This window comes from Mirounga angustirostris, unplaced genomic scaffold (genome assembly GCF_029215605.1).
Source record: "Mirounga angustirostris isolate CCGP_5_RB_7025 unplaced genomic scaffold, mMirAng1.0.hap1 SCAF_13, whole genome shotgun sequence".
NCBI lineage: Eukaryota > Metazoa > Chordata > Mammalia > Carnivora > Phocidae > Mirounga > Mirounga angustirostris.
This window is the reverse complement of record NW_026991721.1, coordinates 16993406-17008226: the sequence shown is the minus strand read 5'-3', so window position 1 is coordinate 17008226 and position 14821 is coordinate 16993406. Positions and strand designations below refer to the sequence as shown.

Below are 14821 nucleotides of genomic sequence, written 5' to 3'. Positions count from 1 at the left end.
TGTAGTGAGTCCTCAGTATAGTTTAGTTATTAGTTGTTATATACATTATATTAATTATAGTATAATTCTCACAATCAAGGAAACACTTTTTTTTTTCCCCATTGGAAACCATTTTTAGGGATGGTTAGTCATCATATAACTTTAATTATAAAGAACCCTATCAAGGAAGGCAATGAATCACAGATCTTCCTTCTTTTGCTAATATTTGGTTCCTTTGTTTTCAGGCACAGCGGGGTTAAGTTCCAGTATTGCAGTGGCCCTGGGAGTTCAGTTGTGAGGGCTTTTCTAAAAAGGTTAAGACGAGATTGTGATTCAGAGCATCAGACTAAATGGATTGGATATAGCCTGAAGCACCAAGGATAGATTTTCAGGCACATTTTCGGGATAAATAATTCCAGGAACAGAAAATGCATCTCATCCTGACAGTAGAGAGGAGTTAAAAGATTTTTCCAGTGACTCAGTGCTCGACAGTTAGACAGATGATTCCAGTGTTTTGCAGGGACAGGTTTGATGTGTTTCAGGGAGGTTAAGTTTGTAAGGCTTTGCTGTGAAATTCTCGTTTCATATGGGTTATGGTATTATGTGAAACATTAATTAGTAGAAGACTCCTTTCAGTCCTCTTCCGAGAGGCTCAGTGTCAGGGGCATTGAACATGGTGGTGGTAGCAAGTGTCCTCTTAGGATGGGAAGATTATGACTCGTTTTCTTGGATGATGGTTTTGGGGACATACATCTTTCTGTGCTTCAGTGTGTGGAAATTGACTACAAGAAAATGACAACCAGTAGAAGAGACAAACTTGCAAATACTTAATATAACATGGCAAATGTTGGGATGAGGTATGTGAAAGGTACATGGATGCTCACCAAGAAGGTTCTCTATCTCTAAAGCACCATTTAGTAAGGGACTTTTTTCCTCTCATCTCTCATCCTTTGCTTTCCTTTTTCATTTAAGGCTTTTCCCCTCCCCCCCCTTTTTTTGTTTAAAGATTTACTTATTTGAGAGAGAGAGAGAGAGAGAGTGTGAGCACGCAAGCAGTGGGGAGGGGCAGAGGGAGAGGGAGAGAGAATCCCAAGCAGACTCCTTGTTGAGCGCAGAACCCTATAACCCTGGGATCATGACCTGAGCTGAAACCAAGAGTTGGACGTTCAACCAACTGAGCCACCCAGGTGTCGCTCCCCTCGTTTTTAGTTTTACTTCACCTCAAATACTCACCATATCTCCCACCTGTTTGGCAAAGGCTTGTGGGAGCTTGCTTTGGCTGTGTAGGCGTATCTCAAAAATGTGAGTTTACATCTGGGAATAGCCCTCAGCCAGTAGGGGATGGGCTTCAGTGGATGAATGCCATCATTTCCTCTCCTTCAAAGGGACAGTTCTGAGGTGTGTTCTACATAGTTCTGCAGAGGACTGAGCCCCATTCCTCAGCTCAGTATGGTAATCCTCATGGCTTTCCGTTCTTCCCTGACTCCCCTCCTTCGTCCCTCACTCTGGCTCTCTGGACTCATCTTCTGCAAGCTCCCTGCTTTCCAGTTGTTTTTTCCTAGTTTGGTGGAACATAAGCTAAGACAGTTGGTACTAGAATGGCTCTGGAAAGCCGACCCTGAGAATAGTATTGTAAAACTGGACTCCCTCACCCTCAGATGGCAACAAGGGCCCCTATGCAGCTGTTGATAACCCCTGGTACTCTAGCATCACAGTTGTGTGACTCTTGCCAACGGTGGGTGGGATGTGACTCAGGTAGAAGGGAAAGCATTGGCTAGTACAGTAGCTCTAGCACGTGGGCAGGATATGGACCATGGGAATGATAAGGCTAGTGGAGCTGGCTGTCTCTTGTCATCTTTCTTCGAGCCTTGAGGTAAGGTCAGGCTCAGATCAGCCAGGTATCAACCCCAGGACACACTGTGAGCGACAGAAGGCTCTGTGGCAGCATCTCCTGCAGTCAGAAGCCAGACTGTCGAAAATCAGGCGCGGAATTTAATCATAATTATGGCAAAACTGCAGAGGAGGCTGAAGGCGCAGCCTGGGACAGGTGGCCTCTGCTAAAGTCAGGGGTGAGGCCTGAGATGCAGCTGTTTGGTAGAAGCATGGAGAACTCTGAACTCCCAGATTTCCTTAGATCCTCGGGGCTAGTGGAAGTATCCTCTGGACACTCTGCAAAAACCTTGCTGAAGGCTCTTGCCTTGCAGGATGGTACTTATCCTCTCAAGATCTGCCTCCCCCTCCCCTCGGATCTCAGCATTGCCTAAGCGGGGAAGTACAGTCCCTGCTACTGGACAAATAGCTTTTGTACTGGAGTTGTAGGACCTGGCTCCTGGGAACCAGCGGGAGCTGAGGGCACACATGTGCGAGTGAATCTTGAGGGTGTCAGCTGAAGAGTGGGGTAACGGTGGACCATAAAGCTGCTTGGGAAAGGCTGTGTCTCTTTAGGAGCATTCTCTCAGGATTAGGGGTTTAATGATCTTGCAAGAACAACTGGAGCAACTGGGCAGATTCCTTGAAACTTGGACATGACCATGATCTGCACCACTGGTTCTCAGGTAGGGGTGATTTTGGCTCCCCCGGGGGTATTTGGCAATGTCTGGGTATATTTTTGGTTCTCAAAACTGGGGGTTGTTTCTGGCTTCCCACAGAAAAGGATGATCTGGCCCGAGATAACAGGCCAGAAACTGCTGGCCTGTAGGAAATGAGGTGGAGATGCCAGAGCTGTCTGGGGAGAGTGTTGAGGAAGGGATCAGAGGTATTGGGGGGTGGAGATTTGAAATAGATTTATTATTTGAGGCCAGAGATGTACACCTGCCCATGTTCCCGGGAGGGCTCACTCCTATAATTCTGGCAACATGGAATGCCCACTGGAGGCCAGCATCTTTGAGAAGCTCAGTGTGGACTGTTTCCTGTAGGCCAGAATTGGCTTTAGATGTGATTGGGGAACTGGGTTCCCAAGTATCTGTGAGGGTGATAGGATTCTGAAATAGCGGAGGCTGGGTGGCATTGACCTTCAGTGGCATGGTAGACACAGTCCCCACAATGGCCAATAAAGCCCAACTTGCTGCTGATGTGTCTTGATCCACAGTGATGCTAATAGAGTATAGTATCCTTAAGGACAGTATAGATGGGCAGCTAACTAAGGTATTGCTTGACTTGTATAACCAGAAAAAAAAAACCAAGAGCGGGCAAGTAGAAGGCTGATGTCAGCTGTTGCAGTGGAAAAATCACTGTTCAACCCCAGTTTTCAGGCAGGAGCTCAGACCCATATCCCATGGATTGAGAGGGAGCCTGGGTCTCTTTAAAGAGGTCTTTGAAATGTTCCTGCAGGTATAGACAGACGTTCACCCAGTCCTTCCTCCAGGAACTGCAGCTCTTTATCAGACTAATGGTACATTGAGGAAAGGATAAGATCCAGACCTTTTGAGGGTTGTTGAGTACAGAGTATGAGCTGATAATAGTACCAGACAATCTCAAGCAATAGTGGGCGGGAGTTGGGAGATCAGTGCCTTGGCTTCTCATCCTTCTGAGGGACAAGTTTAGTTTTTGTGGTTTTTCAAGAGTTCCTAGCACTCCCAAGAGCCCCTTTTGCCCACCTTACTGGCTGTCCCTGGTTCTGTGTCTCTCTCTCCTTGCTGTTTACTCTGGCCTTCTGAGATCACCTCCCAAGTAAGGAAACTCCCTGTACCTCCATCCTTGTCTCTGGTTCTTTTTGCAGGGGGCCAGGGGGACCAAACTATGACAAGTAGGAAGCGCAATGTGATGCTTAGGACTCTAACATAGGGGCATTAGCCCCTCTTCTTTCCAGCCCTCCTGCTGACCACTTGGGACTCAAGCCTGTTCATATACTCCTACCAGCGGAGTTCAGTGGCTCCAGGCCCTGCCCACACCGGGTGCTGTTTGACTCTTTCGTTTTCTTGTGTTGGCGGCTGGATGGTGTCTCATTGTCGTTATACGTTCGCTGACCATTGATGAGACTAAAGGTGGTTTTCAGGTGTCGCTGTGCTGATTTTGTGTCCTCTCCTGTGTAATTCCTGCTTAAGTCTTCTGTCTGGTTTTCTCCTTTTTGTTTTCTTGTTCTTTGTTTGTTTTTATTGTTTTGTAGGCATTCTTTATTTGGCTTGCTAGTCCTTATCAGTTATATGGATTGCAGGTCTCTACTAGTTTATTGATTGTCTTTTTACTTCTATATGGTATCTTTTGATGAAGAAAAATTCTTAATTGTAACACAGGTTTTATCATTTTATCTTTTTGTGGTTTGCACTTCTTGTATTTTGTTTTAGAAATCATTCTCTGCCCAGAAGTCATAGAGATTTCTAAGTATTTTATAGTTTTGCCTGTTACACGTAGTTTTTTAATAGACCTTGGATAGATTTTTCTCCCCTCTGGCTGCTTTTAACATTTTTTTCTTTAGCTTTCTTTTTAGTTGTTTTACTTCGACATATCTAGGTGGCTTTTTTTTTTTTTTTTTTTTTTTTGTATATATTCTGCTTGGATTTGAGCATTTTTTTTTTAAAGATCTTATTTCTTTATTTGAGAGAGAAAGAATGAGAGAGAGAGAGAGAGAGCATGAGAAGGGGGAGGGTCAGAGGGAGAAGCAGACCCTCCGCTGAGCAGGGAGCCTGATGCAGGACTTGATCCTGGGACTCCAAGATCATGACCTGAGCCGAAGGCAGTCGCTTAACCAACTGAGCCACCCAGGTGCCCCAAATTTGAGCATCTTGAATCTGTGGGTTGATATCTTTCATTGAATTAGGAAAAACTTATCAGAAGACAGCTGGATTCTCATATCTACTTCTGCAGTCTTTACAATAACATGTGTCACATGGCCTCAAAAATGAAAGTGAAAAAATCCTGTCAGTGTTGTTCAGAGCCTTTGAAAGGGTCATGGGGACTCCTGGCATCAGACGTACTTTGAGAACCACCAGTGTGAGATTTTGGTATTAAGGTTATGCTAGCCTCCTAATAGAAGCTGGGGAGTGTTTCACCTTTCTTTCTGGACTTGGAAATAATTTGTGTAAAATTGGAATTATTTCTTGAATGTGCAGTAGAACTTCTGGGCCTGAAATTTTCTTTATAGGAAGATTTTTAAAGTTTTTATTTATTTTTTAAAGATTTTATTTATTCATTTGACAGAGAGAGAGACAGTGAGAGAGGGAACACAAGCAGGGGGAGTGGGAGAGGGAGAAGCAGGCCTCCCACCGAGCAGGGAGCCCGATGCAGGGCTCAATCTCAGGACCCTGAGATCATGACACGAGCCGAAGGCAGACAGACGCTCAACTGACTGAGCCACCCAGGTGCCCCTAAAGTTTTGTTTTTAAAGAAGTTTTCTAGCTCATCTAAGTTTTCAAATATATTGGTGTAAGTTCATTGATATCATCTTTTAACTACAGGCAGCATTTAGAGTTTTCATTCTAGATATTTATTTGTGCCTTTTTTTCTTTATCTTGATTAATTCTACCAGAGTTATATCAAATGTCAATTTTATTCACCTTTTTAAAAAAGCAACTTTTAGGGGTACCTGGGTGGTGTAGTTGGTTAAGTGTCCGACTTTTGGTTTCGGCTCAGGTTGAGATCTTGGGGTTGTGAGATCAAGCCACACTTTGGGCTCCATGTTCAACACTGAGTCTGCTTGTGACTCTCTCCCTCTGCCCCTCCTCACTGCTCACGTGCATGCTGTCTTTTGCACGCTCTCTTTAAAATAAATCTTAAAAAAAAAAACTTTAAAAAGCGACTTTTAGCTTTGTTGATCCTTTCTGTTTTTTTTTTATTAGTTAATTACTGTTTTTGTTTATTACTTATTTCCTTCTATTTGGGTTTATTTTGTTGTGATAGTGCCTTTTTCATAGTCTGTAACTCTTGAACATTTGTAAGCTCACGTGGATTCTATTTTTGTTCCATTAATCCCAGTTTTATTATATATGAAATCAGTTTTTTTCCAAACTGTGCGTGACCCATTATCAGGTGATATAATTCATCTCATAGGTAAGGCCAGCATCAGTAGAATAACAGAATAGAAAAATACCATGTTTGTTCCATGTTCTATGGCTAGTATTGTATACTAAGGTTAAATACTTTTTTGTGAAGCTTTTCTTTCTTTTTTTAATTAAAAATTGTTTTAAAAGATGTATTTATTTATTTGAGAGAGAGAGAGAGAGAGAGAGAGAGAGAGCGCGCGCGCGCACGAGCAGGGGGAGGGGCAGAGGGAGAGAGAGTCCTGAAGCAGACTCCCCGCTGAGCAGGGAGCCCAACGTGGACTCCATGGACCCTGAGATCATGACCTAGGCTGAAATCAGGAGTCAGCTGCTCAACCAACTGAGCCACCCAGGGGCCCCTGTGAAGCTTTTATTTAAAATACACACACACCTATGTCTGTATTGGGTCACAATATAAAATGTATTTCTTATTGTAGGTTTTAGTTAAAAAAAAAAAAAAAGGTGTGAAAGCTACTGTGTTAAAAGGTAGTTTGTCTAATTTCAGTCAAGATTTCAAACCTGATGACACAAAAAAACACTGAGGAGCCTGCTAAAATGCCCGATTCGGTGACCCTATTTTAGACGGGCTAGTACAGACCTCCGGCACCTGGGCCAAAGACTCTGGTTCAACAACCTGCGCCTGTGATGCTCACCCTTTGGGTGTTTGAAAACCACCGATCCGGGGATAAATGTACCTGGAGAGCCTGCTGGGGAGTTCTGACTTGCCGCCGTGGAGCGGGTGGCTCCTTGCCTGCATGTGTGCTGAGCCTTCCTATCTTCTAGCTCCCGCAGAGACAGAGAATGCCAAGAAAGCTACCTGGGGGGGGAGGGGGACTGGAGGTAGTAGGGAGTAGGGGCAAGCTGGTGGTTAGAATGACAGAAACACTGAAATGGTTCTCATGCCCATATTTCTGTCCTGGAATCAATGAACATATGTGAATGGTTGGTGATGTATGTTCCCCAAAGATGATAATTTTTAAGCTTAAAAATATATGCACCTTCATGCAGTCATGTGTGACCAGCAGATTTCTTACATTCCAACTGATGGTCACAGGAGATACAAGTTGAAATCTTTTGTGACTGTTTACATTTTGCCCCCAAAGCTGGTGCGATTGCAACATTCAAGGCTTGGCAGCGCCCCGCCAGCTAGGCCGGAAGCCGTTTTGCCATGTGGGCAGTGATGCGGGAGAGCGCCATTTAGCCAAAGTAAAAATGGTTGCTACCCTTGAAGATGGTCCATGAACTTTTCAGTTTTTTCCCTTTTTATTAATAGCTTTTCTGAAATACCAGTGAGTAGAATGAGACCATTTTGTAGGTTGGGACTTTGACACGTGGCTTGCCCGAAGCAGCTTACCGCAGTGACATGGTGAGTCTGTGACACGTGGTGCAGTCCCACGGCTCTGCCCTCCCCACACAGTATCCAGGCATCCAATGGGGCAGGCTTGTTTGGTAAGGATCTTAAGTTGTGATCTACAGGGAAAGTCCGTATTTTCAGGTGAGGACTAAGAATATCTTTGTATCATTCAGAGATGCTTACTGGCTGTTTCATTCAGGTATTGCTGTATAACAAACCAACCCAAAATTTAGTGACCCAGGCAACAATAACTACCATGTATTTGCTCAGGATTCTGCAGTCTGTGCAGAACTTGCTGGGGATGGTTCCTGTCTGTTTTATTCAGTTTGCAGTGGGGTCTCCCTGGCGTTACCTTCAGCTGGGAGCCCAGCTTCCTGATGGCACGGCAGCTGGGTTCCCAGAGGACAGAACAGCAGCTACAGGTCTCTTAAAGCCTGAGCTCAAAAGCCCGAGAATGTCACTTCCGCCACATTCTCCTGGTCAGAGCAAGTCACAAGGCTAGCCCAGATTCAGGGGGGAAGAGGAATAGATTCTGCCTTTTGATTAGAAAAGTGGCATGCACATTCAAAGATGTGAAGAATTGTTGGCATCAGTCTTTGGAAATTGATCCACCACATTGACCCTTCTTTCCCTCGCTCCCTATCTCCCTATGCTTTTCTACTTTCCTTCCATCTAAATGTGTCAATTTGTCACCTTATGAAACATCACTATATTTTATTTAAAGAGTAATCTAGCCTAATAGTCCTTGGCACCTTATTGATACTTTCCTAGTGATATTTTTACATTTTGCATTTTGTCATAGCTTTGTCTTACCTCCCTCAGTAGAATGTAAGTTCCCGTAAGGTGGAGTCTTTGCTTTCTTCCTCGTTTCTTTTCTTTTTTTTTTTTTTTAAAGATTTTTTATTTATTTATCTGACAGAGAGAGACACAGCGAGAGAGAGAACACAAGCAGGGGGAGTGGGAGAGGGAGAAGCAGGCTCCCCGCAGAGCAGGGAGCCCGATGCGGGACTCGATCCCAGGACCCTGGGATCATGACCTGAGCCGAAGGCAGTCGCTTAACCAACTGAGCCACCCAGGCACCCTCTTCCTCGTTTCTTGCACAGTGCGTGTTCGGTGCTCGCTCATCACAGGGTTGACTGAATAAGTGACTGAAAACAGATTTTAGGATAACCAAGAGCCAGTTTGTCCAGATGAAGCATCAGTTTATGTTAGGCAAGTGGTTTTTTTTTTAAAGACTTTTATTTATTTAGAGACTGGGGGGGAAGGGCAGAGAGAGACTCTCAAGCAGACTCCCTGCAGAACGTGGAGCCCGTGGGGCTCGATCCCACTACCCTGAGATCATGACCTGAGCCGAAACCAACAGTCGGAAGCTCAACCGACTGAGCCACCCAGGGGCCCCATATGTTAGCCAAGTGTTTAAAAACGAAATAAAACAACTATCTTTATTCTACTTTTGACTTTCTTCCTTGGTCAGCGCCCCTCTTCCTAGGCCCCACGCATTTATGACTTATGCTTTCATTGAATATATATTTATAGGATATAGTTAAATTTATCAACATTTGTATTTAGTGTGTACAATATGAAATACTAAATATGGCGTATAGCACACATTTAATACACAAATATATATTCGAATATATTTACGAGAAGGGTCAAAAATCCCTTTTCATTATTTCCTCAAACCGCTTCAGGGAAAGAAATAGGATGCTGAGGGTCAGACAGTCCTTTCAGGGGTCACTTGCCACCCTGCCTGCTTCATTTTTCTTGTGTCTCCCCCTGGAACTAGGAGTGGGAGGAAGAGGCTGTCTGTGTCATTATGTGTGCGTCGGTCAAGTACAATATCCGGGGTCCTGCCCTCATCCCAAGAATGAAGACCAAGCACCGAATCTACTACATCACCCTCTTCTCCATCGTCCTGCTGGGCCTCATTGCCACCGGCATGTTTCAGTTCTGGCCCCATTCCATCGAGTCCTCCAGTGACTGGAACGTAGAGAAGCGCAGTGTCCGCGATGTGCCGGTGGTCAGGCTGCCGGCCGATAGTCCCAGCCCTGAGCGCGGCGATCTCAGCTGCAGGATGCACACGTGCTTTGATGTCTACCGCTGTGGCTTCAACCCAAAGAACAAAATCAAGGTGTATATCTACTCTCTGAAAAAGTACGTGGACGACGCTGGTGTCCCCGTCAGCAACACCATCTCCCGGGAGTATAACGAGCTGCTCACGGCCATCTCAGACAGCGACTACTATACCGATGACATCACCCGGGCCTGCCTGTTTGTCCCATCCATCGACGTCCTTAACCAGAACACGCTCCGCATTAAGGAGACAGCACAGGCACTGGCCCAGCTCTCTAGGTGTGTAGCCCGTTTACAGACGGGAGCCAGGGCCTTGGGGGAGCTGGAGGGAAGGGCGGGGAGAGGGGATGGGTCTCCTCTTGAGCTGGCCTCCAGCTGCTGTCTCTTTCCTCGTGGGAGGGCATGTGTATGAGCGACCGACTTGGAGCGTGAAGCTGGTGCCGGAAGCACCTCGCCTCTGTACCGGTGAAAAGCCGTCGGCCAGCCGACCTGTTGCTGTGGGCTCCCACCTGCATGGAGTTTAAAACCTCGGGATGGCTCATCCTCCCATAGCTTTCCTGTTATATTGAAATCTCCCCCCACCCCTTACTACTTACGTAATATATTAGCATGTTCACTGTAAAAAGTCTGGAAATACAAGTAAGCAAAAAGAAGCATGTAAGATTCGTTCCATGATGCCACCTCAATGATGTTACTTCCCAGTCATTTTTGTAAAAAAAATATACACGTACGCATGTGTATATACATTTTTGTATGAAGTAGGCATATGCACGTGTACACGTTTCGTCAGAAATGGGATTACACAATTCTATACTCTTGTGCTGCCTTTTTTCCTTAATACATTGTGAATGTATTTCCAGATAACTTCATGTTCGTTTACTATATAATTTTAAGGGTTGTATAGCCTTCCATTTTATGCATGTTCCATGATGTACTTAACCAGGCTTCTATATTCCTTTTTTGTTTCTTTAACCAAATGGTGAACATTCAGATCGTTTTTGGGTTGTCATTATCATAGGCACACCTGTAGTGGCCAAGCTCGAAGTACACATCTACCTGTTTTTCCTTTCGAGGAGCCAGCCTAGTGTCTGATGTACTCTTGGGATTTCTAGGAATTCACTTGGCACCCCGGAGAAGTAGCCCTAGTTGGGGTTGGGGATACTTGCTGCTTGTCATCCCAGTAACTGATTCTTGTTTCTGTTCCTTCGTAGTTGACATATAAATTCAACTACATGTACATGTTTCATTTCTTAATAGGTGGGATCGAGGTACAAACCACCTGCTGTTCAACATGTTGCCTGGAGGTCCCCCAGATTATAACACGGCTCTGGATGTCCCCAGAGACAGGTAAGTGTATTTGGGGCTATCCCAGTGATGGGTTTCTGAGGGTTAAGGAAATGCAAGACCCTTTCTTTCATGTGAAGTCCTATTTCCAAGGCTAGTGGGGCAGACTATGTAATCAGAATTGTCAAAATAAAACATTGTCCTAGGCATTTCCCTCCTTGAGACATAGATGTAGTGAGACTGGACCTGCTTAAATCTGTTACGGAGAACCGACTAGAACTTATGTTATAGCAAAGCATTTTATTTTTTTTTAAAGATTTTATTTACTTGTCAGAGAGAGACAGACACAGAGAGAGCACAGGCAGAGGGAGCCGCAGGCAGAGGGAGAAGCAGGCTCCCCGCTCAGCAAGGAGCCCGATGCGGGACTTGATCCCAGGACCCTGGGATCATGACCCGAGCCAAAGGCAGACACTTAACCAACTGAGCCACCCAGGCGTCCCTAGCATAGCGTTTTAAAAAACGATCTTTTTTTCTCAGTCTGAGTTTTGCTCTCCTTAATGCAGCACCCCCAACCCCAAGGCCCGTTTCATGCCTGGCTTGTGTCGGCTCTGTCCGAATTTGGGAGCATTTGTAAAAAGTGAGCCGCAGTTTGCTGTGGGAAGGGGGCACGGAGGTGTGAAAGTGACACCTAGAGCCTGTCATGTCAGGGGAACGAGAGCACTCTGGTTCATTTACTCTCCATTGTCTCGGTCAGTGGGGTCTTTCCTTCTGTCCTCCCATCCCTCCTGGCCCCCACCCACTTCTTTCCTTCCTCTCTTCCTAATGAAACCTTCCAAACAGCACGTGTGGTGTGGGGTGGTTGGGATTGCGGGATTATGATTGAGTCTGTTCACTCTGTTAATCACCCCTTTTCCACATCGACTGAACTGCTTGGGCTGAAGGCTTCCCAGAACGCTCAGGGATGGGGTACCGCGTGAGGTTCCTTTCCTAGTACTGGGTTCAAGGCTTTGAGGAGAGCAGAAAAGTGAGGTCCATGGTAGGGGTCCCGGGCAATACTCAAGGTACAGCAGTGTTGTGAGTTGACATCAGAACTCACTCATAAGTCATTTTATTACAGTTGATGTTTCACTCGTAAAATCACTGTTACGGGTTAAAGGGTAGCCCGAGGCCAGTGGTGTTCTCAGCTCGCTAAAGGCTGACACCAGCATTTATGAAAATCTGCACTTGGGACTACTTTTCCCTGGAAGATTAAATCCAAGCCTCTTTACCTTAAGTGGTTATTATGTAGGGTCATTGTTGTGTTTCTATCTGGAAATACAATTACCACTAGAAGAGACCTACACTCCAGGACCCCCCTCTCACCTTTGGTGTAGAAAGCGTTTTGGTCGATAGAGGGCAGTCAGGCTACACAAATTCTATAGAACCCGGCTAAACACAAGGGGAGCCCTGGTTTGGCTGTCAGCCTCAGTGTTCCTGAGTGGGCTACTGTTTTATGGATTTGGTTGCTCTGGGAAAGTGAAATACTTTAGGGAACAGAGAAGGGAGGAAAAAGCTGTTAGGAATGCTGTGTCTTCACCTGCTGTTCTGGGTTTATTTTGAGAAGGGCTTATTTCTGTTTGGGACATTTCACTTTTTGCTGACATTTTGGTATATGTATTTGCATGGGAGAAGGATTTTATTTTTATCAAGTGCACATGTTAAATGGGGTTTCACTTCTCTGCGGGGAAGTGTCAAGTAGTCAAGAAGAAGTTTGAGTTCTTGCTAGTGCTTAGGTGTTAAGGATCAGGAGGGTTAAATCTTTTTCCCTGTGGATGTATTTTTGTAAGTGATTATAGGCAATCCTATAGCAAGTAATGAATCACTGTGTTCCTTCTTTATCTGTGCATGTGGGAAATTTCATTTTGAAACCTAGGTGGTCTTCTGGTTGGAAGGAAGAGTAGATTTTTTGTGAGTTTTTCTTATCATTTGTCCTTGTTCCTGGATTCAGAGGAGGCAAGAACCATGAGGACAGAATGGTTTTAGCAAGAGCTGCATATCAGATTATTTGGAAATTAGAAAGCAGACAGGCTAGATTAGACTGCGTCAAGGGTCTGCTGAAATCTAAGGTCATAGGTGAGATTGCTTGAGAATGATTTTACTCGGGGAAATGTAAGGACCAGGACAGAAGGAAATGTCTGCTCAGCATATATATCTTTTGTGCTGCTTAAATCTGTTTTTATTTCTCTTCCAATTTTTAAAAATCCTACACATGCTGCGGGTATACTTTCTTTGTACAAGATTGCAACAATGTGCAAGCGTATAAAGAGTAAAATATAAACATATGCTTCAGATCCTCCTCTATTTTCCTTCCCTACTGAAAGGTGGTCATTGTCCTCAAATACTCTGTATTTTTCTAGCCTTTTCTTCTATGGATTTATACACAACATGTATAAATATGTGCATGTGCATGTCTGTGTGTGTATATATATATATGTATACACACACACATACACACACACAGACCCATTTTAAGTGGGAGCAAATTATACCTCTTCAGTGCCTTACTTTACCAATCTTTGTTTTCTCATATATGTTCTGTAATACTGTTACTATGCCGGATTGTTATTGTGTCTTTGCACATCTCTCACAGATTTCTACTTCGTGTGGGTTTTATTTAACTTGTTATAGAAAATTTTAAACCTGTATAAAAGAAGAGATTAGTATGGATAACTCATGCCCCTCTGTCAGCTTTGGTAATTATCAACTCAGGGCTGGTCTCCATTGGTTTGTACTCCTACCCACCCCCTACCAGGTTATCTAGAAGCAAATTCCAGATGTTATATCATTACCTCTGTAATTATTTCCGTTTGAATCTCTCCACGATAAAGGATTTTTAAAAATACAACTATAGTACTATTTTCACATCTAAAAATTTAATAGGAATCTAATATCATCAAATATCTAGCCATTGTTCAGATTTACTTGGCTCATACATATTTTTTAAATAGTTTGTTTGATTCAGTAAACAAATAAGGATGATTAATAGAATTGGTCAGCTTTTTTTTTTTTGCGAAATTTGAAGCTTTATATTTGAGGAATTTGCAAGCCTGATTGCATGCATGGTTCAAAAGAAAGCAAAGGATGTGCTTGCAGACGAACTGTGTTTAGGCCCTGTGGACACTCAGATGGGAGGAGGACTGGGAGAACATCTGAGGACAGACTGGAGCAGCGATGGTGGAGTGTGTGAGGCCGTGCAGAGGGCTCTATGACAGAGGACGTGTCCTAGCGTCAGGAAGGCCTGCAACGTGCTAAAAATGCTGCAGGACACTTCGAGTGACGTGATGCTTGACCTGGCATAAGTCTGATCATCAGATTAATGCTTTTTTAGCTGCAAGTTTTCTATTCAGTCTCTTGTAGCTTTGGAACTGATCTCTGATTTGGGGATACATAATAGGAAAGCAGAATGTGCTTTTCAGAAATGCATTTTTCACTCAATGCAAAACGTGTTCTGTAGAGCAAGGGAAGCTCACGCTATTGTCTCCATTATCATGGTGTGGAGTCCTTGGCAGAAGAAGATACAGGGACTTGAAGTCGAAGTCTTATCAGTAGCAGGGCCGGTGTGAGGTCTGTTTGACTGCAGTCCTGGCCCTTGCGGAGGTCACAAGTAGAGATCTCGAGTGTATGATCTGTGACGTAGGACGTGCTTCCGAGTGCATGCTTTCCCCCTACCAGTGCATAACCCCCAACCTACTATCCTGGAACAGAGTAACAACAGTTGGGGCCCCAGGGACAGAATTATAGTACAAGTTGGTGTGATACACACCTGCTTCCTTTCTTGCCCCTTGCTCGTTCCCCTTTCCTTTGGGACTGTGAGTGTAATCACCTAATCACCCACCACCCTGGCTTACCTGAATTGCCTGGTGTCTCTATATTGGATCCATGTTTGTTTCTCTGCACAGAGGTCACAGGGTCCCCTGCAGTCTGCCTGCTGTCATGGCATCGGCCCAGATTCATGGTGGATGGATTCACTGCTAAATGCTGATCAGGAAAAATAAGACCGTATGTTGGTATTAAGGATAGTCAGTAAGTTTTACAGAGTAGACTGGCAGCTGGAGAGGTTTTTAGCCTGCACTTTACCTCACTAACCAATTCTTGGTCTCATAACGCTTAAAGAAAC

General features: G+C 44.5%; 1 protein-coding gene across 3 annotated transcripts in view; it reads left to right on the top strand.

Annotated features, from left to right (window-relative positions):
* Positions 1–14821, top strand: part of EXT2 (exostosin glycosyltransferase 2) — a 133561-nt gene that overhangs the window by 1294 nt on the left and 117446 nt on the right. For 2 of the 3 annotated variants that reach the window (XM_045893863.3, XM_045893862.3), the window contains 2 exons: positions 9095–9660; positions 10639–10728. In XM_045893863.3, the coding sequence (XP_045749819.1) occupies positions 9125–9660; positions 10639–10728 (626 nt within the window). In that variant the 5' untranslated portion in view covers positions 9095–9124. Of the gene's footprint in view, positions 1–1457; positions 2535–9094; positions 9661–10638; positions 10729–14821 lie in introns of those variants that run through there. The other variant, XM_045893864.3, reaches the window with a different exon arrangement.